Source organism: Peromyscus californicus, unplaced genomic scaffold, assembly GCF_007827085.1.
Source record: "Peromyscus californicus insignis strain IS unplaced genomic scaffold, ASM782708v3 Scaffold_14__1_contigs__length_90479793_seg_2, whole genome shotgun sequence".
Taxonomy (NCBI): domain Eukaryota; kingdom Metazoa; phylum Chordata; class Mammalia; order Rodentia; family Cricetidae; genus Peromyscus; species Peromyscus californicus.
In genome coordinates, this window is record NW_026294436.1 from 14,189,418 (window position 1) to 14,214,936 (window position 25,519).

The 25,519-nt window shown below is 44.6% G+C and overlaps 1 protein-coding gene and 1 non-coding gene across 6 annotated transcripts in view; both read left to right on the top strand.

Moving 5' to 3' along the window:
* The window catches only part of Mgat5 (alpha-1,6-mannosylglycoprotein 6-beta-N-acetylglucosaminyltransferase), a 291,422-nt gene that overhangs the window by 162,832 nt on the left and 103,071 nt on the right, over positions 1-25,519 (top strand). For all 5 annotated transcript variants that reach the window (XM_052736793.1, XM_052736794.1, XM_052736795.1 and 2 more), the window contains 4 exons: positions 11,088-11,159; positions 13,589-13,750; positions 16,073-16,242; positions 20,954-21,088. In XM_052736793.1, coding sequence (XP_052592753.1) covers positions 11,088-11,159; positions 13,589-13,750; positions 16,073-16,242; positions 20,954-21,088 — 539 coding nt within the window. The remainder of the gene's footprint in view (positions 1-11,087; positions 11,160-13,588; positions 13,751-16,072; positions 16,243-20,953; positions 21,089-25,519) is intronic.
* LOC128110197 (small nucleolar RNA U6-53/MBII-28) lies at positions 2,619-2,727 on the top strand. The gene has a single exon (XR_008218153.1). It is a non-coding gene; the product is annotated as a small nucleolar RNA U6-53/MBII-28 (small nucleolar RNA).

Below are 25,519 nucleotides of genomic sequence, written 5' to 3' on the forward strand. Positions count from 1 at the left end.
GCAGGCAACAACACACTTTTCTAGCTCTCTTGACTCATTAGTTCTATGGTTTGTTTTTTTTTTTGTTTTGTTCTGGTTTTTAGGTTTTTTTTTTTTTTTTTTTTTTTTGTGTGTGTGTGTGTGTGTGTGCAAGTGTGCATGCAGAGGCAGAAGTCAACTTCTGGTGTAGTTCTTCAGGTCCTGTGCACTTTGTGGTTATTTGCTTTTTTGGTTGCGTTTTATTTCCCCATTTGAATGTATAGTATATACATTCAATATATATAACATTGAATAATATATGTGTATATTAGCACACATGTATGCATTTGTTTTTTGTTTGGTTTAAGATTTATTTGTTTATTATGTATGCATTTGTATGTGGAGGCCCAAAGTTGATGTCCCGTATCTTCTTCAGTCTCTCTCTATTTTATTGAGGCAGGATTTCTCACTGAACCCTGAAGTAGCTGATTCGAGCTAGTCTGCCTAGCTAGTTTGCCCCGGAGATCTCCTGTCTCTGCATTTGAAGTATTGAGATTACAGGTGACTACTGTACCTGCCTGGGGACTGCTGTGCCTGCCTGGCTTTCATGAGGCTTTAAACTGGTCATGTAAGCCTTTTATTCACTGAGCTGTCTCCTGAACCCTCCACGCGTACCCCTTGTTTTCTTGAGAAATGTTTCCTCACTGGCCTAGAGCTCACCAAGCAGTCTAGGCTAGCCAGCCAGTGTGGCTTGTCTCTCCACCTCCCCAGCCTTGGGATTACAAATGCCCACCAGCACGCCCAGCTTTTTAACATGGGCTCTAGGGGTAGAAGTCGGGGCTGCATGGATGGCAAGCATTCTACCAGCTGAGCTGTCTTAGCCTTGTGTTGATCCTATTTTTTTTTAAGCATTTCTATAGCTATTGCAGGTATATTTAGTTGGAGATAATTGAATTGCCCGGTGATTTATTACTAGATCTTAAGATGTTTAAAAACTACTATTCCAAATGCCAGTTTGGACAGGGGTGTGTGTGTGTGTGTGTGTGTGTGTGTGTGTGTGTGTGTGTGTGTGTAAGAGAGAGAGACAGAGAGACAGAGACAGAGAGACCTTCCTAATGGAACAAAAGAAGTAATTTCATGCCTTCCCCATCAATCTGTTTCTTCTCTTTCATGAACAATGGACATAAAGGTCTCTGCCTTTCTGTTTTCCCTTGGCAATATGTAAAACCAATATTGGTTGAGCGTGCTATTAACCTTGAGTTTAAATTCAGCGTACTTAATCCCTTGATTACTGCCAAGATTAATGCCCAACAGGAAAGGTTGGAAGCTTAAATGCTTGTGAATGCAAGCATGAAATGAAATCCTAATAACCAGCACAATGATCTGGATTTATAGCCTGTGTGGGCTGCGAAAGATAACTTGGAAATGGTGTTACAGAGACTAATCTGTCAAAGTGGGCAGCCTTGGAGAATTGACTGTTCAGGCTGCAGGAGAAAAACAGAACAACAAAACAGACACATGGGAACAGGTCAGGGTGTGCTTTAAAAATACCTCCAGGCTGTTGCCCGAGTAGACCACAGTGTGCCTTGAACATGTTTAGCTGCGTGAAGTCGGAAATTCTCTTTCCACAAGATAAGATTTCCTGGCAGTCAAGACAGTTGGCTGAGATTTGTGGTTGAGTTCTTTCCATTTTCTGCACCCAGACTTTATCTCTATCTTTTCATCTGCGTGTGCTCATTGCTCTAGCTGCCTGAGTGTTAAGATGCCCTTTGCAGAAGGATTTTTCAAACCATCCCGACTTCGAAGAGCTGTGTTTAGCTGGCTGACGTCTCTGCTCCTTTCCCGCCAGATTCTCCCCTCCGGAATTAGTCTTAATGACATTTCTTGGTTGTTTCAGACACTATGGCATTTATAGTGAACTTCTCCTGGTCTTCACCTTGCAGAACTCGGGGAAAAGAGCAAGAGTTGCCAAGCCCCCAACTACTACATCTGTGCTCTCTGGAACACACTCCTGGAGCTCCAGTACAGTCAACTCCTATCTTTTCTTCATACACATCTATGTTTTATCCATGTGTGCATGTACGTGTGATAGAGAAAGGATGCGTGTGTGTGCGCACACGCTGTAGAGCTCATGTGGCAATCAGAGGACAGCTTCAGATGTCAGTCTTGGCTTTCCAACTTGATACAGAGTCTCTTATTTTTCTGCTGCATATAGAGAAGTTCACTGGTCCTCAGACTCTGGGAATTTTCTGGTCTCTGCCTTCCATCTTGCTATAGAAGTCTGGGATTATAAACATCAAAACTTCACATTTGTTCTTTACCCACTGAGCCGTCTTCCAGCTGAATTCTACATACTTTCAATGTTGTCTCATGGTTTCTGGTATGTGCTCAAAATACATTTGATAGTTTGGTTGTTGTTGTTGTTGTTTGTTTGTTTGTTTGGTAGTGGTGGTTTTTGAGAAGGGTCTTATATAGCTGGGCTAGCCTCAATTTCAACTTCTTTATGTAGCTGAGGATAACCTGGAACTTCCCAAGTGCTGGGATTACAGATGTGTCCTACCAGATCCAGTTTCTGTGGCGCTGAAATGGAGCCCAGGGCTTCATGAATCCTGGGCAAGCACTCTACCAACTGAGCCCCAGCTCCCTTCTCATTTCCTTTGTCCCGATGATGAGTTGCCATGCTAATACTGAGCCACCAGCCAGGCTGTTCCTGCCGGGTTTGGGTGCCAGTGAGTTCAACAAGACTTCTCACGTGGAGACCTGAGGGACAGTATGGAAACAAGACCCAAAACTACCAGCTTTGCTTAGTATCAGTGTGTCCTGAGCTGGCTTTTGATGATTCTCTCTGTGACATTGTATCCTGGCCCTGTGTTGGTTGGTTGTCCCATCGGCGTCTGACCAGAGTGAGGCTGTGGATCTGTTTTGCATCATGGATGGTATTTCACCCTTCTTCCAGGAGGTGTATACTGCTAGGTTGTGGATTCACTGATTCCCTCCTTCCTCCCCCTTCATGCTGCCTTTTCTCTTCCCACCTTCCTTTCCTTTCCTCCTTGAGGCCTCCGCATGCTAGGTCAGTACCCCAGTGCCTGGCTATGCTTCTTTATCTACAGGTGTTAGTTAGGTCTCACACCCAGGACAAATGGCTGAGGTGCCTGTTAACACATCAAAGTAGACACTGCACTGTCAGACAGGTTCTCCCAGCATCCCTCAGTCCCTACCTGTTAACAGGGTTCTCCCGGCTGGCACCCCCACCCCCCCCCAGCTGCTCTTTACTCTATAACCCAGCCATTTTGGCTACTCTGGTCCTTTTAACCTTTTTGTCCTTTTGGCCTCTTGGCTTCCTGGTCTCCTGGTCTCCTGGCCTCTTGGCCTCTTGGTCTCCTGATTTCCTAGTCTCCTGGTCTCCTGGCTCGGCTCTCTCCCTGACTGACTCTCCGCACATGGTCCGGCTCAGTCTGTTGGTCATGTCCACTCTGGACTCTCCAAGATGTCTTTACCTCTGGCAGTGATCTCCCTCAAATCTACAATAAGCCTTCTTCAACATACCTAGGAGCAGTAATGTCCTCCTCCTTATTTCTTCATTTCATCTGCAGGGAATGTCCATTGAGGTAACAATACTCTCATTTCCTATCCAATCTAGAAAAACCTTTAAATATTTTTATTACATTTATTTATTTATTTATTTGTGGGGGACATGAGTATAACATGGCACACACGTATGGTCAAGGGACAGCCTCGGGTCAGTTCTCTTCAGCTTGGGAGACCTGGGGATTGAACCCCAAATCCCCTTTGCTACTAGACCATCCTCACTGACCCCAGAAAACCTTTACTTCCCAGTTGGCTTCCACAGGTATATAGCACTTTTTTATATTAAAAAGGACCTTTTTGGGGGCTTGCTTGTATGCTTTATGTCTTTTGATTGTTGTCATTAAGGAGTCATTGGTTGAATACATGTGGTATGTTTGACCCACACTCATTATTTTCTGGCCGAGGACCATTTTATCATTGTTACAGTAACCTGGCAGCCTGGTGCATACATTTATTGAATGAGTGATTCTGTTCATAGTGTATTTGAAATACTAGGCTGTACCCTATTATTGACACTGTTCTAAGTGGTAATTTCTTCTAGCTATAATCTCATCTTGAAAACAATGTCGCTGCAAAAACCTGCTAAGACTTTGAGATTGAGACACACAGCAGGGGAATTTTGAGCTTATTCACAGTGAAGTGCTGTCCAGTATTATTTTGTGAGGAAGCATGAGGGATCAGATCAGAGTACTAGAATGAAAGAACCAATTATATAGAACTATTCTCATGGTCACTTAAGATGATATTGAGGCAAAGTCATGTGCTAAACAGCAAAGAACTGTGGTGTCTATAAGGAATCTTTTTCTGTCCCATCAGCCAGCTCCTAAATAATGATATGGAGACTTCTTATTAATTATGAAAGCTCGGCCTATAGCTTAGGCTTGTTCCTAACTAGCTCTTATAACTTAAGTTAACCCGTTTATATTAATCTACATTCTATCACGTGGCATTACCTCTCCCATCTTGCTCCTCCTGTTTCCTCTCTATGTCTCCTGGTTCTCCTGTGTGCCTAATTCCTCCTCCTCCTCCTCCTCCTTTCTCTCCCAGGAAATCCTATACCTCCTCCTGCCCATCTATTGGCTGTTCAGCTTTTTATTACAACAATCACAGCAATACATCTTCACACAGTGTACCAATATCCCACAATGGGTGTCCCGGGTCTCCAGAATGTGACTGCCTCCCAACTTTGGATAGTGCTGGCTAGAGACATGGATTCAGGCTGAATGAAGCCAGTTTTGAGTGCATTGAGCACCTTAGGGGGGCTTTTGTAGGAAGTGTGTCTGTGTTACTGCTATGATCATCTGCAGAGGAATTCATTTGCTGTCTTTCCTGTTTGATGAAAAGTGACTTTCTCAGCTAATGGCAATCTGAGATGAATTTTAAAAACTCTGTGTCATGCTGGGCAGTGGTGGCTTACATCTTAATCCTAGCACTCTGGAGACAGAGGCAGGCAGATCTCTCTGAGTTTGAGGCCAGCCTTGTCTACATAATGAGTTCCAGGACTACACGGTGAAACCCTGTCTCAAAAAACAAACAAACAAAAACTCTATGTCATTAACTCATTGGAATCCATTGGTTCTGAGGCATATGGCAGACTTCCCACAGCTTCTCTGTCATATCCTGAGCAGGGCTCTGAAGAATCACTCCAGCCCCTGGCTCTCTCCTACACAGAGCCAGCTGGATTGACATTCTGTGTTTGAAGCATTCCTGCCTGCTCCAGTAGAGGCAATAATGGTTCTCTAGACCACATCCTCACCACAGCCCCATTTACAATGTTGCTTCAAGGATTTTCAGTTACCCACAATCGACAGAAGTCTGATTATGGAAACTTCGATGCAAGTTTCTAGAAACAAACAATTCACCAAATATCTTTTATTGCACTATATCATTGTAACGTCTACCACTTATTAGTTGCTGTTGTTTGTCTCTTACTGTGCGTCTCAGTTACTTTTCTCTGCTGTGACAAAATACTTCACCAAAGCAGCTTAAGGAAGGAAGACATGTCTGGGCTCACTGTTCGAGGGTGCAGTTCACCATGGTGGGAAACGCCTGGTGGCAGGGGATAAATGTTGTAATTATATTTTAATTTCAAAAAATAGAAATATATTAAATTTTAAAAAGTAGACTCTATCAGAAGAAAACTCACAGTAGATGTAGAGCCGGGTCTTCTCTGTGGAATGCCTGGGACTCTGAATGCTGTGGGCAAGGAAGGATCTGTGGCCTATATATATTCACACATGTACACACACACACACACACACACACACACACACACACACACACACACACACACTATAATAATGCAGATTAACACAAGGGGAAAAAATCCTGAAAGCCCCCAAGCCCCCAACACACAGAGACAGAGTCTTTTCTTAGGCATTTGGTTGAGGGGGTGGAGGATTTTGTTTATTTGGTTTTTGTTTTGATGTTTGAAACAAGGTCACATTGCAAAGCTTTGCCTAGCCTAGAACACACTATGTAGACCAGGCTGGCCCAGAACTCGAAGAGATCAAGCTGCCTCTGCCTCTAGGGTGCTGGGAGTTTGAGCTACTGTGCCTGGGTTTTGATTGTGTTTATCACTTGAAGAGGGTGGCGTGAGAGCCTGTGTGTCAGCGATCCACCAGAACACAACACTCTGTTAACAGGAAGGGACCCAAACTGAGGCTCTTCCAATGCAAAGAGCCTTGGCACGGAGAGACCGGTCCCCGAGGACTGCTTTTGTGCCTCCCTGGCATCTAACTTTCGTGTTGATAGCAGACTCCTTGCCTCCTCCTTGAGCTGTATGTGTCTCAGCCAGCAGTTTCTTTTTCCTTAAGTACAGTGGCTCTGCCGTACTGTGGACCCTGAAACGCAGCGTGACCCAGTTAGAACCTGTAGGAACTGCTTTGATTCACCAGCCTCCTGACGAAGCTGCAAAACCTATTTAGTTCAAAGAAGGCTAAATCGCCAGGGGGAATGTCAAAATTGCTTTATTTTATGTCTCACCTCTGAAGAAAAGTGATGTGCGGAGCCCTCTCCGCTGAATATCCATTAGTGTTCGAAGTTCTAGCCCGGCAGGTCTTCCCTGTCTCCATCTACTGCCTCTTCATTCTGCGGCCCGTGGCACTAGCTCAAGAGATTAGTTTGCGTCTGAAGAGTTTCGCCTTCAACTCGAACAAGATTAGAGCGGGGCTGCTGTATTGTCGATGGCTGGGTGTGTGTTGCCAGGAATTCAGAGGGTTGTCCGTTTTGTGCGTGTGCACATGGTGCAGGCTATGGTGTGTGCATTTGTGGTGCGTTGTGTTGGGTGTCTCCCTGTGTCTCTCTCTCGTTACTTTGTGAGATGGTCTCACTGGTCCTGGAGCTGGCTGATTCAGCTAGAGCAGTGGTTTTCAACCTGTGGGTCATGACCCCTTTGGGGGGGGGGTTCAAAGGACCCTTTCACAGGGGTCACATATCAGATACTTACATTACGATCCATAACAGTAGCAAAATTACAGTTAGGAAGTAGCAACGGAACAATTTTATGGTTGGGGTCACTGCATCATGAGGGACTTGTATTAAAGGGTCACAGCATTAGGAAGGCTGAGAACCACTGGGCTAGACTGTCTGGGCGGGATGTCTCTGTCTTCCCAGCACTTGGGTTACAGGCACAGATTGACACACCAGGTTTCTTAGCATGAGTGCTAGGGATCACACTCAGGTCCTCACCGTTGTGCAGCAAGCATTTTAGTCACGGAGCTGTCTCCCAAACCCAGTTTCCAGTTGTTTACTGTGGTGAGCTTGGCTGCCCTTGATGAGTTAGTTGTTGGTTCTGAGAAGGCCGTGTGCCACGAGATTTAGCAGAGGGGAGGGGAGATGAGCAGCAGTGTACCCCGGCGCTGAGGGCAAATGTTCACTGAAAAGCCACACCTGGAGAAGTGTGGACGGGGCAGCCATGATGGAAGGTGTCTGAAGGCAGTGGTAGGACCCAGAGACCTTGTGAGCCAGCCCGAGAGTAGCTGTTCTGGACAGGTGGAATCAGGGCAATTCCTATGAGTCAGGGAGTGGGCTCCTCCTGGGGTGGGCTTTATTGACAGGCTGTGAAACCAGTGGGCCAAGCTCATTAAATGACACTGGACGCATCAGACAGAAAACGCGGTTACGTATGAGGAGGTCGAGTTGTTAGCCGCAAGCACGATTTTCCCTGCATGCTCATCATGGCGCTTTTATGTAGGAAAATGCTGCCCTGTGGAAGGCAGTTTGTTTCATTACTTGACTTATCACCAGTACTGGCCTTCCTCCAATTTTGGTAATCCTCTGAGGTTCCAGGGAGAAAAAAAATATTTTGTTTTTCCTCTTCTCCCCACAGGGTAATTGGTTTACATATAATTTAACTATTCATCAACTAGTTAACCTATCACTGTGGTGAAAGACAATCTTAACCCACCCTCCCTTTGTGGCTTAAGGTCTTTATCTGTTTCTCCACCATTCCAGTTGCAGGCGGAGCTGAAATTGCTTCCTAAAAGCTCAGCTGGACCACTCTATTTTCTGTATTTGCAGAGATGTCCTTGGAGGCGGGACAGAAGGGTAGCTAGTGATGTAGAGAAGGAAGAACTGAGCAAATGATGAGCTCAAAAAAGGAATTACAGCCTTGAGAGTTCTCTAGTGAAGTCATGCTTTAGATCACCTTGGAATGACTGTTTTCATCAGAGTGCGTCTTGGAAGGTTCTTCATGGGGTGGAGGAATGTGAAGGGAGGCGTTCCTTATCCGTTCCTGGTCACACTGGGGTGTCATCTTTTACCTGGCTTTCTCTCTTCATAGTCTTGCTTCATCTTTTCCCATCACATTCTTCGTGGGGAGATTTTTTTTGTTTTATCCTGACAGGTTCCTGTGTAGATGTCATTTATTCAGGGCTGGGGAGAGGCTCGGTCAGCAAAGTGCCTGGTGTTCTCACATATGAGGATCTGAGTGAGGATCTCCAGCACCTCCGTCAGGGGCTGGACACAGGGGCCTGCACCAGTAACCCCAGAGCAGGGCAGGCAGAGATAGGTGGATCCCCAGAGCTGCTGTTTAGCCAGTCTGCTGAACAGATGAACTCCAGGTTCACTTAGAAACCCTGGATGGCAGGTAGGGGGGAGGGAGGGAGAAAGAAAGAAGAGAGACAAGGAGAGAACAAAATTAAAATTAAGGTGGAGAGTGATGGAGGAAGACATCCAACTTCAACTTCTATCCTGCATACACACATGGACACATCTACATGTATGCATGCACACACGGGAATACATACATATGTCACACACACAAAGGAAATTTACTCAAGTGGTTGAAGATAAAAATAGTTTTTAAAAAGGAACTTAGTTGTGTATTTATTTGTGAGGATTCTTGACATCCACACCTAATGTGTGTTCGGTTGAGGGTCTCAGAGGCAAGCCCAGGACCCATCTGAAGCCTTCATCTTATAAATATGCTTTTGGGGGGATGTTTTATTTCATTGGTGCCAAATGAACCAACCTGGCGTAAGAACAGGAAACACAGACGTGTATGCTGTTTCTGGGGCCAGCTGAGGCGTCCTGTTCTGCTCAGCTTCTTGACTGCTCATTTTTCCTGAGTTGTGGAGCTGTTCCTGTTGCCTTGCATGGTCATACTGTTATTGAGAGGCCCACAGTAATTGAGACCATGGGCCTCCAAGGCAGGGTAGTATGCTCTTTTTTTATGAGTAGAAGCATCCAGCTCTCCCCATGGGGAGAGTTTCTGAGTGACTGCAGTCACTCACAAACATCACAGGAGTCTAATTTTACTGCACAGAAGAAAAGAGAACATGGCACTTTTCCTACCCCCTTCACACCTCACTGCCCTCAGCTCATCTGCTTTCGGGCCATTTTCATAGCAGATGGCTTTATGCAGAGATGGCCAACTATTTTGGGTCATAGTAAATATCACCTTCCCTTATGAGTAAATTCTAGATTACTGAAACCGACACGCTTCTTTGAAAACCCACCCAGATCTAAAAAATAGATTACCTCGTCTGATTGTTCTGCCAACCCACGAGGCTGTGGGTCTCATTGACCCTCAATGGATGCCCCCCTGGAGAGTCTTACAGGTCTCCCTGACTGAAGAGCAATGATTTCCAATGCCCATTCTTGAGCCGTCTTTATTAGTAAACAAGTTATCTCTGACATTTCATAGCTATTTCAGGTAAATAGGCTAAACGTTCATGTCACTCAATTCATTTGTTGCTTTTCCTTTTCTAGAATTTTTTATTTTAATTATATGTATATGAAGAGGGAGCAATATGTGCATGTGAGTTCAGTTCCTTTGGAAGCCAGAAGAGGGTGTCATATCCCCTGGAACGGGGATGGCGGGGGAGGTCATAGGAAGTTGTGAGCTGCCCATGTGGGTGCTGGGAACTGAACTTGGGTCCTTTGCAAGTGCAGTGCTCTATTTTAACCTCTGGGCCATGACTTGAGCCCCTTTCTAGAATCTCTCCAGCCCCTTCCTAACAATTATCACAATAAAATTATTAATTGCTCTGATTTCTTTGGTAACTTTCCTTGAAGGAAGTTCTACAAATCCTTCCTTTCTTCCTTCCCCAAACAACTGTCAAGTGTGCCTAACCTGAGCCTGTAAGCCACATACACCCAAGATAACTTTGAGTACAAGCTCACACCAAACCATAGGCTTGCTTAAAGTAGTATGAGATGTGTGTGTGTGCGTGTGTGTGTGTGTGTGTGTGTGTGTGTGTGTGTGTATGAGATTACTTTTTTGTTTGTTTTATAATTCATTAGTGAGGTTCTCCAGAGTGAACTTTGTAGTTGCATCAGCATTAAAAGGTTGGACACAACTTGTGTGCTGACAGGTCCTTCTGTGGAAGGACTCTCATAGGCTCCCTGCATAGATATCTAACCCAATCCTGTTGTTGCTTTAGACAGGGTCCTATGTAGCTCAAGCCAGCCTAGAACTCTTTATATAGCCAAGGAGGACCTAGACTATCTGATCCTCCTGCCTCCACATCCTGGGTACTGGTATGACAGATGAGCCACCAATCCGGGGTACCTACCTTCTTTCTTGAGACAGTGTCAAGCAAACACCCAGAAAACAAGCCTTGACTAATTAGTATTAAACCATGGCTTGCATTCCTGATCCTCAAATCAGAGATTTAATTTTTTGGCCTGAATGCTGTCTGTTCCCTTTAGACGTGCCTGAACCAATCGAAAATCACCCCTGCCCATTTGCTGAGTGGTTTCCCAGTGACTCCTTCACACTGCCATCCCCCTGCAGAAGTGTGCTTGTCCCCTCTCATGAACATGGGAGGATTAGTTGAAGGACCACTCCCTGTAATTAGGGACAGGTGTAAGATGTGGTCAAGTGCTTCTTATGACCTTGACTGAAGGATGCCGCACCTTTGAGGGCACCTGCATCTGGACAGCTCACGTATGTCACGGGAGTTTGGTTATTATCTGGTTAACAATACCCCATATAAACGCAATGTTCATTGTGAGCTGGGGCTAGTTCTTAGCACTTTGTGTGTTCACGGAAAGATGAACCAGTGTGTTTAGTGTTTTTGATTTATCTTTTTCAGGTTGAAAATTGGTGTCCTCGTTTACCTTGGAGAGCAAAAAATCCCTATGAAGAAGCTGATCATAACTCATTGGTAAATGATTTTGGAACACTCTTCCTCCACCTGTGTGTTTAGGTCATATGCTAAGTGATGCACACAGCATCTTTGAGAAGTGCCAGCTGAAAGCTGAAGTCTAGCTGGCCCAATCATAGACCAGTTCGCATAGATTTATTTATTGAACACTTCTCTGAAGGTCCCTAAATGATGGGCCACAGAGAGGAATGGGCTCCAGTGCCAGATGTGGAGGCCTTGGGTGATCTAATGAGGGGCCTGGCTGTAAATAATGACCAGGCTTGTCACCGGGCTCTAATGCTTGCTTAGGAAGATGAATGAGGGAAGACCGTCTCAGCTGCAGAGGTCAGGGGAGATTCCAAAGAGAAGATGACGAACTGAATTTGAATGGACAAGCAGTGCTCTGTGAGGTGGGAGAGAGAGAGAGGCATGTCTCCATGGGAAGTCAGCCTTTGGTATCCTATTGCAAGGTTGGGTGGGCAAGGTCAGAGGTTTGGGTAAGCTGGATTGAAGATGTAATTAGAAAGAGGGAAGGGCTCCAGAGACCTTGCAATGCTATCTTGAAAGCTTGGGCATTTTTTTTAGACATAGGCAAATTGGGAAATTTTTATTACTTTTCAATGTTTTTATTTGTGTGCATGTTTTATTTGTATACCTGTGTGAGTTTATGTGCACCGTGTGCATGCATGAACCCACAGAGGTAAGAAGAAGGTGTCGAATCCCAGGACTAGAGTTACAGATGGTAGTGAGCTGCTCGGCATGGGTCCTGGGAGCTGAACCTCACTGTTCTGCAAGAGCAGTCAGTGCCCTTAACCACTTCTCTCTAGCCGAAAGCAGACACTTTCTGTAAAAGGTCAAGGAGGGGCTTGGGACGTGGCTCGGTTGGTAGAGTGCTCACCGAGCCTGCAAGAAACCCTGGGTTCAGTCTGCAGCACTGCACACTGGACTTGGTGGAGCATGCCTGTGCCACCTGGGAGGTGGAGGCAGGAGAATTAGAAGTCGTGATTATCCTTGGCTACATAAAGTTCAAGGCCAGCTTGGGCTGCCTGTGATACCCCCATCGTGTACAGAAATAACAGAGGTAGTGAGATGTCTCAGCAGGCAAAGGCACCTACTGCCAAGCCTGAAGATCTGAGTTTGATTCCCTAGGACACACATGGTACAGAGAGAAAACCAGTTTCTGCTAGTTGTCTTCTGACTTAAACATGCACTTGAGCATGCGCGTGCGCTCACATGTGCGTACACATTCTAAATAAATAAAAATGTCATAAACAAGGAGAATGTAAAAGCCAGATAGTGTTTTTATCTCTGCCAGACATTTAATCTCACAGTTACTCAGTTCTGCAGTCCTAACACAGAGAGCAGCCATGGTTAACACATGTAATGAAGGGCATGCCCGTGTGCTGCTGAAACTTCATGTACACACAGGCGGCTTGGAGGATGGTTCCATGGCCAGGGTTTGAACCCAAGTGGAGACCTTGGGAGATTGTTGGGTCAAGGAGGGAGACGAATGCTAGGAATGAGCCATGGAGACTGCTAAGAGATGAATTTGATACGCTTGAGGTATCATGCGAAATACAAACTGAGATTGTGTTTCCCTCATGTTCTAATCAGGGGCTACATCCAGCCATTGTATCCAGAAAACCAGGAAAAAAAAGTCTTCCTGGACCTTAAATGATTCTGGTCGGAATTTTAAATTGTACTCAGCTATGGTTAAAAAACAAATCCTATCCCTAGCTTTTAAAATTCCTTAGAAAAATCATAAATTTTGTTGGTTTGGCCCAGGACAAAACTAGAAAATGGTCATTTATTTCCCGTCTTACTCTGGGAGGAGAGGCCCTCACAGAGTTGGCTGGTCTGTTGGAGCTGATACTTTTTCCTGTGGTCAGCCGCCAAGAAGGAAGCTCCAAGACACAAATACATTTTGGCCCGGGGGATTTGGAGGTCCATCAGGTATATCAATTGTGAAAGCTGCATTTCAGCGTGGCTCAGGCTTTACAGCGACGAGGCTTGCTTTTTCAATCTCTAATTTTTCAAATGATGCCCCTTGTGACAAATGAGCAGTCGGGGGCTTTGTTTCAATTTGCGCTCCTCCTCCTTTCTAAATCACATTTATCTTATTTGTGTATGCATGTGTATGGGCATATGCTTGCAGAAGGAACATGTGCAGACCAGAGGACACCGTGCAGGAGTCAGTTCACTCTCCTGCCGCCAAGCGGGTCCTGGGATTGAACTTGGATTGTCAGGCTGTTTGGCAAGAGCCTTTACCTCCTGAGCCGTCTTGTTGGGCCCCACCCTCAGTAGTCTCTGCCGAGAGTCAAGATCGACTCTTGAAATCCTGGATTTCATTGACGCTCAGGGTGAAAATGTCGTATCGTAAAACTCAGTTTGCATCCTAGCATCTGAATCTTCTGCTCATTTTATTCCATTTCTTTCTCCTTTTCCCCTAGGCGGAAATCCGTACGGATTTTAACAGTCTCTATAGCATGATGAAGAAGCATGAGGAGTTCCGGTGGATGAGACTTCGGATCCGGCGAATGGCTGACGCGTGGATCCAAGCGATCAAGTCTCTGGCAGAGAAACAAAACCTTGAAAAGAGAAAACGGAAGAAAGTGAGCTGCTTAATTCGGTTCCTTTCGATGGCAGCTTTCTGTTAAAATTTGATTTTGCTTGGAAACAAGATGAAGAGAGATGTCATGTGTCAAATGATCTCCCCTCAGAGTAGAGCAGCTCAGTGTCTCCTCACCCATTTTGAGGTTTTCTTTTGTCACACTCTGTCTTCTGTGAATGTGTACACAGATACACATTTTCACACACACACACACACACACACACACACACACACACACACACACACACACCCAAGGATAGAAAATAGGATGGGCAGTGGTTTCCATACCTGTTACATCCACCCCGTTCCTTCCCTCCCTCTCTTCCTTTTTGAGCATTTAATTATTTTTCTTACTATAGAAAGATATTCATAGCATAGCATAGTATAATATGTGCACAACATTTTAATGCACATGATTCAGAAGTATACGGAATATATTGGTATATAGCCGTCTTAACCACACACTCCCACAGGAGCACCCCCCCACACACACACACCCACCACAGAAAAGATCTTATCCACTGTGACTTAAACATAAGCTTTGGAACTCTTCCACTTTTAGAAATGAGGTATGGGGGGGGCCTGCTTTTGAACCATGTGCATTAAAATGGTGGCCACTGTGTTATGCTATACATACTTTTCCACAGTAAGAAAATAATTAAGTGGTCAAAGAAGGGAGGCGGATAGAACAGAGTGGATGTGGCAGGCGAGGAAACCAAATTTCTCTCAGTTCTTCATACTTGTGGGTTGTCACTGGAACCATTTACATAGCAAGAGAAATTTAGTTTAGAAGAGCCATACCCCTCTCTCTTTCCCTTCTTGTTTACTAGTCTGAATTATTTTTATTTTATCTATTACTGAATTTTTCAACATTTGCTTGTGTTCTAATAAGAGAGAGAAAGAAAGGGTGTGGGCTTAGGTGGGTGGGGAAGTAGGAGGATCTGAGAGGAGTTGGGGGAGGGGAAACCGTAATCAGAATATATTGTATGGGGGGGGGTCTATTTTAAATTTTAAAAAGAGAAAAAAGAAAACCATACCTGAAAATCCTAAGGAAAAGGAAACAGCTGGGCTGACTGTGTATCTGTCCAGTTTTGGTGCAAGCAGTAAATTGACCAAAGAGCTTTGAAAAACATGGAACACTTGTATCATGTCTTTTGCAGAAGTCTTGATAATCTTATTCCAGAGCCATTGTGAACATTAGAGTATAGAGAATGATTTCCTGTGTTCCTTCCTCTGCAAAGTGGAATTTTCATTGTAGGAGAAAGTAAATAACTAGAAAGATGCATGGTATTATCCTCAGGTATTATCTGTAGCCTTGGGTTTGGATTGACACTCCCAGGAAGAACCCATAGTTTATTTTATCTTTGAGGAAAAGTGAAGTTCCTAGCTAGGGCCATTGGAGAAGACTCCAAATAGCAATTAAGTAGAGTCCCTTGAGAACTAGCCTTTGATCTTTAAATGCTGTTTCCAATAGGTGGGATAAGTGGTTCTTGGGAAAATGGCTCATTAAGGTCTGAGACAGAAATGGCACTTGATGGGCTTAGAACATCTCCTCATACCCAACAACAGAAAAGCTACCGAAGGCTCTGGCCAGAGAAAGAAGGTACCAGCTACAACACACTCCCATGGCCAGACTGGGTCGGTTAGGATAGTCAGAGACCAAAGTTCATTGAAACACATTAAGTATGCTTATTTCTATGGTTTTCTATTTTAAAACCAGACAAGCCTCGTGGATCGTAATTAGAGTATGTTTAAGCGACAGACTTGCTGGGCTGGGGAGAAAGCTCGGTTGATAAAGAGCTTGCCATACAGGCATGTAACCTGAATTCACTGCCCATATCCCACATAAAGGCCTGGTGTAGTGTACATGCTTGTAATACCAACACTGAAGAGACAAACACAGGAAGATCCCTGGAACTCGAAAGCCAGCCTGTCCAGTCTCCTCCATCTCCCCTGCACTGGGATTACAAGCAGGCAGCACCACACCCAGCTTTTGTATCTGGGCTCTAGGGATTCAAGCTCAGGTCCTCGTGTTTGTTCATCAAGTTCTTTACTGACTGAACCAGCCAAATGTTCTATTTTTAAAAATCAGAATAATCTTCTATAACTCACACTCATGGCTCTACCAAGGGCAGTTCATGGTGTATTTGTCTAAAACAGGGGGAGATTATTTCCTTCTTTGTTTTATACTTTCTAGAAAAAATGACATACCCCATTCTGAGACTTAAGTGGTTCTTTTAGAACTGGCTGATTGCATTATGGTGTGCATGGACTTTGAACATGGCTCCAGAAATCAGTATGTATTTCCTCTTCTGTTTTTCAGATCCTTGTCCACCTGGGGCTCCTGACCAAGGAATCCGGCTTCAAGATTGCGGAGACGGCATTCAGCGGTGGTCCTCTTGGTGAACTAGTTCAGTGGAGTGACTTAATTACATCTCTGTACCTACTGGGCCATGACATCCGGATCTCAGCTTCGCTGGCTGAGCTCAAGGAGTAAGGAAATTACTTTTTCAATTTGAAAATCAGAATACAAAAACGAAGTAGTAAACTCGTAAAGCCCCTCTATTAGCGTACAATTTCTTGTGGTGGAAAATGAGAGTGATAATTCGCTAAACAGGTGATAAGAAGATTATTTTTTTGGAGCTAAATACATACACTATGAAAAGGATAATATGTTTTCATTGGCTGCAGGCTCCGGGGCCTCATAAATGAATGCCAGGAAAACTCAAACTAAGGCATTTATTCTTTGCTATTCCAGGTGTTTCCAACATCTGCAGCGCAAGACTCTATTGACTTGCCTAATTCCCCGCATCTTGCCAAAATTCATACTACTCCCTGCTTACCATCAAGCTTTCTAAAGCTCAAAACAGGGCCAGTTCCTGTTTATAATTTAATATGAGTAAAATGGATTTCCCGACAGCCCGGATCCAATCCTTTCTCAATTAGCTAACTTCCAGCTCAGTCTGTTCTCTTCCCTGACTCTTCTTTCCCACTGAGGTTTGCATTCAGCTCTCGCCCCCTCTCAGTCCCTTTTCAGTTGATACAGCTGGCCAAACAGATGAACTGGGGTCCCCGTAGTCCCCAGAAAACTGCCATCAGAGACTTCTAACCCAGCAAGCAAGCTGTCATGTAGCTGTGCCAGCCCTTGGGAGGACACTCTAGAGATGGTAGAGGTGGCAGAGTGCAATGTACGCTCTACCCTGTTCCTACTGTATTATTGACACACCAAGGTTGTGGGCGGTATATTGAGTTGAAAGCCATCATGTCTGAGGATAATCTCAGCAGTCCTCTCATTGATTCCTAGATGCCAGGCACCGTGATAAAGGTTTGCTTCCATCAGGAATTATGCCAGCAATAGTGTTGATTGGGACTACTTTTATGTTGAGACTAGGTCTGTGTGACCTAGGCTAGCCTCAAATTCAATATACATAGTTGAAGATGACTTTGAATTGCTGATCTCTGCCTCTACCTCCCCGGGGCTGTGTACCTCTAGGTCTAGTTTATATGGCAGTGGAAGTGGAACCCAGGGCTTTGTGCATACCAGGCAGGCTCTGTTCCAGCTCGGCAACATCCAGCACTGATGGTAGCTATTTAATCTTATAGTGAGCCACTGACTGTGTGTTTAATACTAAACACTTTGTGTTTTTAGTTTAGTTCAGTTTTTGGTTTTTTTTTATGACTGTGCGTGTGAGCATGTGGGCATGTGTGCCTCAGTGTATGTGGAGGTCGGAGGACAGCTTTCAGGAAGTCAGTTTTCTCCTTCCACCGTGGGTTCCAGGGATAGAAGGAAGCAGGAGCTTTACCGGAGGAAGCATCTCGGCAACCATGTATTGTATTGTATATAGAAGCAGGAGCTTTACCGGAGGAAGCATCTCACAGCCGTATATTGTATTGTATAGAAGCAGGAGCTTTTACCCAAGGAAGCATCTCAGCTTCCCATATATTGTATTGTATTTAAACTTCAGGACCTGGAAGTAGATGCTTTCGCCATTTGTGTTTTAGAGCTGAGGAACCTGGGGCTCAGACTGAACATGAGCTGTCTGAGGTTTCAGGGGTAGCACGTAGGGGTGGCTGGATCTGATCCTGGAATCTGACTTCTCTGTAGCCTTCTTACAACAGTCCTCCCTTTCTCCTTCAGCGTTAGATGAACTTGAGGTCCTTCGTACCTCAAGCAATTCCCCTCTTCCTTTACCAGACTACCTCCCGTTGCCTTCCTGCTTGCTTTAAAATACGTGGAACACAAGACCTGTAAAGGCACGCGCTTTGCAGCTGCTCTGTCTGCCCTCTGAGGGCTGGGATTCAAAATGGGGCCTGCAAAGATGACCAACAGTTGTTACTCGGCTGCCAGTCTTTTGACAATCACTACTGATGCATTAAATACTAATCATGCTAATTACAATTCTGTGAATGCTAATTGTGATGTGGATGATGCTAGAATGTAAGTACAGGGCGTGCTGAAAATTGAATCTCACCACTGTGTTCCTAGCACTTACACACAGTGCCTAGCATACTCTGGCTAGTGAAGGAACGAGAGAAGGAATGTGGGAGTGAGTGGGGAGGAGGAGGATGAACAAATGGAGGACTGTGAGGAACCAGGCACAAGAATGGAACTGAGAAAAGATATATGAGGCGTGACTATTGCAGAGACTCACTTGATGGCCAAGGGCAGGTCAGTATTGACCTTTGTGAATACCAGGATGAGGACCATATGTGCTGTTTTTCTGGAAGTAGGGACCGTCGAGACAGGTCTCATGTAACCCAGGTCAGCCTCAAGCTTGCTATATAGTCAAGATATATTGATCCTCTACCTCCTGAGTGACAGCATGATCGGGGTGCTCCACCCAGTTTATGTGGTGCCGGGAAGGGGATCCAGGGCTTCATGCATTCTAGGCAGGCACTCTGCCCGCTGAGCCACATCTACAGCCCCTAAATGTGCTTTGTTTAAAATGAGCGTTACAGAAGCAACACAGGGAAATGGTCCCCAACTCATTGCTGCTCCTTAGAATTGCTTGGGGGATTTTTTTTTTTTTCATTTAACTTTCTCAAAGATTTGGAGATCCCCCTAAAATCCTGGAACAGAACACTCCCCGAGTGATTCAGCATTTGAAAATGCCATGGCCTAAGTAGCTTGTGATGCTCTGTAGGTAGTTCCACTGTTCAGACAAGGTTGAGAACCAGTGCACAAGGTGGACCCCAGGCATAAGCCATAGTAACGGCCCAGAGCCAGCCAGCCCTCTGCCTGTTTTTGTCAACATTTGCTGATTGCAGGATGGGTCACTATGGTGATATTTTATTTGTATTAAAATATTATTTGTATGTTAATAAATAAAGTTGCCCGGGGGTCAGAGCTATTAGCAAGCCATAGGAAAGCAGGGCAGTGGTAGCGTACGCTTGTAATTCCAGCACTTGGTAGGCAGAGCTGGGTAAGTCTCTGTGTGTTCAGGGATACAGCCATTATTGGATACACATGCTTTTAATCTTAATACCAATCATGGAAAACCTGGAGGCCTATACAGACAGGCTGTGAGGAGGCGGTCATGTGGTTGGGTTTACAACCAATGAGAAGGCAGGACAGGAACTCTATATAAAGACTTTAACACAGGGGTAGCTCTGGTTCAGAGAGGTAGGACCACCGCAGGAGGAAGGGTAAGGTTTTAGCTCTTAGCTCTGACCTCTTGGCTTTCTTCTTTGCATTGGTTCTGTGTTTATTATTTAATAAGAAGGTTGGATACATCTACAGGTCACACCCACTATTACTTGAACTCATGGCTTCTTCCACCCTACAGTGACCGAGTGGAATATGGAACGTGTTTGTTATCCAGCCTTTCATAGGAAGTTTTCCAGCTCTTCAGGAAAAATCGGTTCAATAGAGCTTGCCCTTTTTTCTCAGAAGCCCAGAAAGGAACAGAAGGTGCTGTGAATGTCCTTAGTAACTGTGGAACAGTTTGTGGCCCCTGTCATTCAAAAGTGGGGTTTTTGTAAATGGTCAAGTATTACTGTGGGATGTGAGCAGGGATGATGTCAAAGGTGGTGACAGGTTTCTGGGTCCATGGCAGTTACACTTTGGACTTACTCTGAGGTCAAAGGTGGTGACTGGTTTCTGGGTCCATGGCAGTTACACTTTGGACTTGCTCTGAGGTCAAAGGTGGTGACTGGTTTCTGGGTCCATGGCAGTTACACTTTGGACTTACTCTGACTCATCAAGTTCACATAGCAGTCACATATGTTGTCGATCTATTAGCGTAAGGGCAGTTTGGGTGCCAGGGTAGAGAAGGGTGGGTCAGTGGCTGCAAGACTGGATGATGAGACCGTCGAAGCCACGGGGCCAGTTCTATCATGAGTCACTCAGGACAGTGCAGGACCGTGTAGGGAGTTACTGGAGCTGAGGAGCTGGGAACCGAAGGTGTTTAGGGCCTACAGATGAAGATGAGAGAATGTCAGAGTGTTTGTGTCTGTTGTGTGACATGTGGGGACGTGTTCACCAGGCTCCAATGAAAGACCAGAGAAAGAATTCCACTCAGTCCAGCTTAGTAAGTCAGTGAATTTACTGGGGTTACTTAACAGGACTGTGGATGAAGCGTCACTTAGAAGGAAGCTACATCACTAAAAAGCCCACCCCAGCCTGGGTAGCAACTCATTAAAGCTGCATCTCTCAAGCTCCCTGCATGACGTGCAGGCAGATCTACTGACCGAAGGATCTTCTCTCCTAAGCCATTGTTACTGCTTATATAACCTTGGGGAGGGTCCTTGTGAGTCTTGTGTTTTCAGGATCTTCCTGGGACTTGTAAGTCTCATTTACTTCCTGGACCTTGTAGGTTTTATTTCCTGAGTCTTATAGAGCCCCTTTCCAGGAGTGAATGTTTGAATTATTGAGGGAACTATCTACATATCACTGTTTAATCCCCTCTCCCCACCCTGGAAGATGATGAGAGGGAAGATTCAGAGAGATGAATCTGGTTAGCTCTCCTGTCTGCTCCACAGTGGAGATGGGTAAGATCGTTGCTGAACTTCACAGGTTGTGTTTATACACCAGCATCTAAATTCCCCTGGTCAGAATGGGGACTCTGTGGAGTTGAGACAGGCTTGGAGCATCAATCCATTATCTCTAATGGGGACTTGAGGTGTGATTTGAACCTATCACATTTGCCTCGTTTAGCACTGTCAAGTTACTGATGTCTTTATATCCTCGTTTGCTCCATTCCAGGATTATGAAGAAGGTTGTTGGAAATCGATCTGGCTGTCCTACAGTAGGAGACAGAATTGTTGAGCTTATTTATATCGATATTGTGGGACTTGCTCAATTTAAGAAAACTCTAGGACCATCCTGGGTTCATTACCAGTAAGTACTACATGCTAAGACCTTTTATTCCTCTAACAAGAATCGTATCTGTTTGTTTGTTTATTTGTTTGTTTGTTTGTTTTTAAAGGCTGCTTAAATGTTATCTTTTGAATTCTTTGGAGTGTATTTTCATTCCTAATGAAATTCAGGTTGTGCCCACTGACTACTTCCTGGGGCTGTTTATTATTTCTATTGATGTTCAGAGAATAGAAAACAGGTGTCCAGCCAGACATAGTGGCACATGCCTTTAACTTTAGCACTCAGAAGGCAGAGGCAGGCAGAGACCTGTGAGTTCAAGGCTAGCCTGGTCTACAGAGTGAGTTCCAGGACAACCAGAGCTACAAAGTAAAACCCTGTCTTAAAAAAACAAAAAACAACAAAAAGAAAAGAAAAAAAAAAAAAAAACAGATATCGAGCAACTTCCCCATTCATCTTCCCCAGGACCTAGCATTCTTCTCTTTGTGGACTTAAGAGGATCTCATGATTTAATCAAATAATGATTTTTCTTATTTGTTTGTTTGTTTATTGTGTGTGCATGCATTCGTGTTTGTGTGAATGTGTGTATGTGCATGCCACAGCATGTATGTGGTGGTCAGTGGACAGCCTTTGAGGGCTGGACCTCAGCTTGCCCGTGATGAGGCAGGGTCTCTTATGTTTCTGCAGCTGCACAGCTTACTTCAGGCTAACTGTCCCATTAGCCACAACAACTGATTTCCTCAGTGCTGGGCATAGGATGGAACCCAGGGCTTCATTCATGCTAGACAAGCTGCATCCCAGCACCCTTTCCATTTGTTACCTCATTGTGACTAATGGGTAGAAACATTCTGGAGGTGGTCTTCTGTATTAATTTTGTCACCTTGACAAAATACTTGAGCAAGACAGCCTGTAGGAAGAAAGTTTTATTTTGGCTCATGGTTTTGAAGGCTTCAGTTTATCGTGGTTTGGGGGGGTAGGGGGATGACAATGTGGTAGGGTATCTCATGTCATAGCAGTCAGGAGGAGGAGAGAGAGAGAGAGAGAGAGAGAGAGAGAGAGAGAGAGAGAGAGAGAGAGAGAGAGAGAATATGCCTTGACTGCAGAATTTCTCTTTCCGCCTGGACCCCCAGCCCACAAGATGGTACCATCCACATTTAGGGTAGACCTTCCCCATAGTTAATCATCTCTGGAGATACATTCACAGACACACCTAGAGGTATGCTTGTCCAGTCTCCTTGGCATTTCTCCAAAGTTCAAGCAAATTGTCAATCAAGATGAACCATCACATATGCTAACTTATCTAATACAGAAATATCCTAAAGGCCTTTATCTTTCCTGTTAGTTACATTTAGTATTTTTAACTTTAAACCCCCTAGATTATTTCAGACTGGAAGTCCTTTCTAAATCAGACAAAAATTAGAATGAAAATACAAAGAATTTTCTCAAAAATTCAAGGTCTAGTAATGTCCATTGTCTTTAAAATTCTCTTTCAAACTTTACCCCCAACAGCAATGATTTTTCTCATTGAACAGTTAAATATTTATAACAAAGGAACTGATGGAGTGGACACTGTATTAAGAGTCAAGTATTCTGTGTTGACTATGTTAACTGTGTTGAATGACTATATAACTGTGTTGACTATATTGAATGACTTTGATGGCTGTTGACTGTGTTAACTGTGTTGAATGACTATATAACTGTGTTGACCATATTGAATGACTTTGATGGCTATTGACTGTGTTAACTGTGTTGAATGACTATATAACTGTGTTGACCATATTGAATGACTTTGATGGCTGTTGACTGTGTTAACTGTGTTGAATGACTATATAACTGTATTGACTATATTGAATGGCTTGGATGGCTGTTGACTGTGTTATCCATGTTGAAAGATTGTTGACTGCGATGACTGACTATGCTGAATGTGTTGACTGTGTTAAATGATTGTGTTGACTCGTGAATGATTGTGCTGACTGTTAACTGTGCTGGCTGTGTTGAATGATTGTTGAATGACTATTGACTGTTGTATAGACTGTGCTGACTGTAGACTATGCTGACTTGGTTAACTGTTGATTGTGTTGACTATCGACTGTGCTTGGCTGACTGTTCATTGTACTGATTATTTGGAATGAATACTATGTTGATTGACTATGATGATTGTATTAACTGTATTGAGTATGTTGTTCCTACGGTCTGTGTTTGGGCCGGGATAATGCTTTGTCCTTTCTGTTTTTTTTTTTCTTTTGATCATGTGTATATGCATGTACGTGTTCATGTACACATGTGTGTAGGTGTGCATGCATATGGAGGGCAGAGAACAACCTTGGGTGTCATTCTTCAGAAACAACTCTCCTATTTTTGAGACAGTCTCTCAGTTACGTGGAGCTGGCCGATAGGTGAGGCTGGCTGGCCAGTGAGCCCCAGGGATCCACTTGCCTTCACTTCCAGCACTGGGTTTCCAAGCGTGCACCAGACACTGTTCTTACTGTGCCGTCCATCTCCTCAGCTCCCGCACTCCACTCTGTCTTTGATATCATATTTTCCCTATTATTGGTTTGGTTTTCTACTTCACAAATCACAAGCCATCACTTACCTAGAAATAACTATCTTTCTTCTTGGTTAATAAGCCATATTGTAAACACAATTTTTTTCTTAGTGATAACCTTAAGGGAAGAAAATCAGGATTGTTTCTTTCTGTCATTGTATGAATGGCAGACATCTGGAAAACGTGCAGAGAAAACTGGGCAACTCAGGCCTCCGTAGACTCTGGTGTCCTCGTTATTAAGAAGAGCTGTTTAGATGGAAAAATATTCTCAGTGGTGGCGTTTGGGTCAATTAAGAAAGGCCATGTCGTTATTAAAATGGTCACTGTTGATTGGTATTTGATGCTTGCTGTGTGAAAATGCTCCCCCTCTGGGGGCTTATGGACGTGCATAATGTTTTTCTGTCTGTCTTTAGTGATGGTCTGAATTAGCAGTAAACAGCAGGCGGTTCCTTGGAACTTTAGCCCTTGGTCTTTGTTCTGTGGCAAAGCCACAGTTTCATCAAATGACAACTAGGCTTCCTAGAATTTTTTTGCCTACTTCTTTCCCTTTAAATATGAAAAGTGGTATCTAGGGGTAGAGTTCATTTGTATTCCACCTGCCTGTTGTACAGGAAGCCTTGGAGTCAATCCCCAGCACCCAAAGATCCAGGTGTGGCAGTACTCCCCCAGAATCCCAGCACTCAGGAGGTAGAGACAGGAGGAGCAGCTCAGTCATCCTTGAGCACCTAGGGTGTTTGAGGGTAGCCTAGGTTACATGAGACCCTATCCCAAAAAATAAAAGGATAGAGGAGTGCCAGTGAGATGGCTCAGTGGGCAAAGTGCTTGTTGTGCGACTTGAGGACCTGAGTTTGGATCCCTGCGTCTCCATAAATGTGTATATGATGGTGCGGTGCGCATTTGCAGTCCCAGCATGGGGAAGTGGAGACAGGAGGCTGCTGGAGCTCCCAGGCCAAATACTCTAGCCAACTCAGTGAGTTCTAAATTCCATGAGAGACCTAGTCTCAGCAAATAAGATGGAGAGCTACTAAGGAACCTCTGGCCTACATGCATGTATACGTGTGTACACATAAACACACACACATGCGTGTACAGCCACACATGTACTCATATATAGGAACATGCACAGACATGTACAACATGTACAGGCCCACAAAAGAAGCTGTCAGACTTACTTGATGGCAGGTGATGGGAACTGCATCCCACCTTGTGATGTCATCAGATCGTCCAATGAGCAACAAGCCCTTTAGGTCTGTTGACCATGGAAAAATACTTACAAATTCTGTCTAATTTGCATAAGAACTTAGGAAATCCGATTAAACACTTATTAAATGCTGACGTGCTACTAGTACTCTAGCACGTGCTACGGAACTCACAACCCTTCTGCCCCATAGGAGTCCTTTGCTGAGTGTGGAAGACATGCAGGAATGGGAGACACAAATGACTCACAGCGTGCCAGCTTTTACACCAGACTCCCGGCTGGAAAGTAGACTCTTTGCTTCTGAGCGTCTCTCACTGTAGTGTAGCATCACGCAACAGAATGTTCCAGGAGCCATGTGGCATGGCTGTGAGGTGTCTGTTAGAGGCAGGCCAGCTGCTTTGGGCACTGGGGCAGATACACATTTACGTCATTAGAAGGTTCCTGATGTTTCAGATATGCAGAGGGCATCCAAGCAGGGCCATAAATGTTAACCACACAGCGCAGGGATGAGTTAGTTCCAAGATGGTGCCAAGGAGGACCGTGAACAGGAAGCCCCCTGTCTCCACCTCCCAAGTATGTGGCTTCTGGGGAATGACAGCAGAGTTTGACCTCCGGCCTCCACATGCATGCATGCATGTCTGCATGCACACTTGTGAACATGCACACACACATACTTGCACATACATGAACATACACCCCCCCCCCCAAAAGA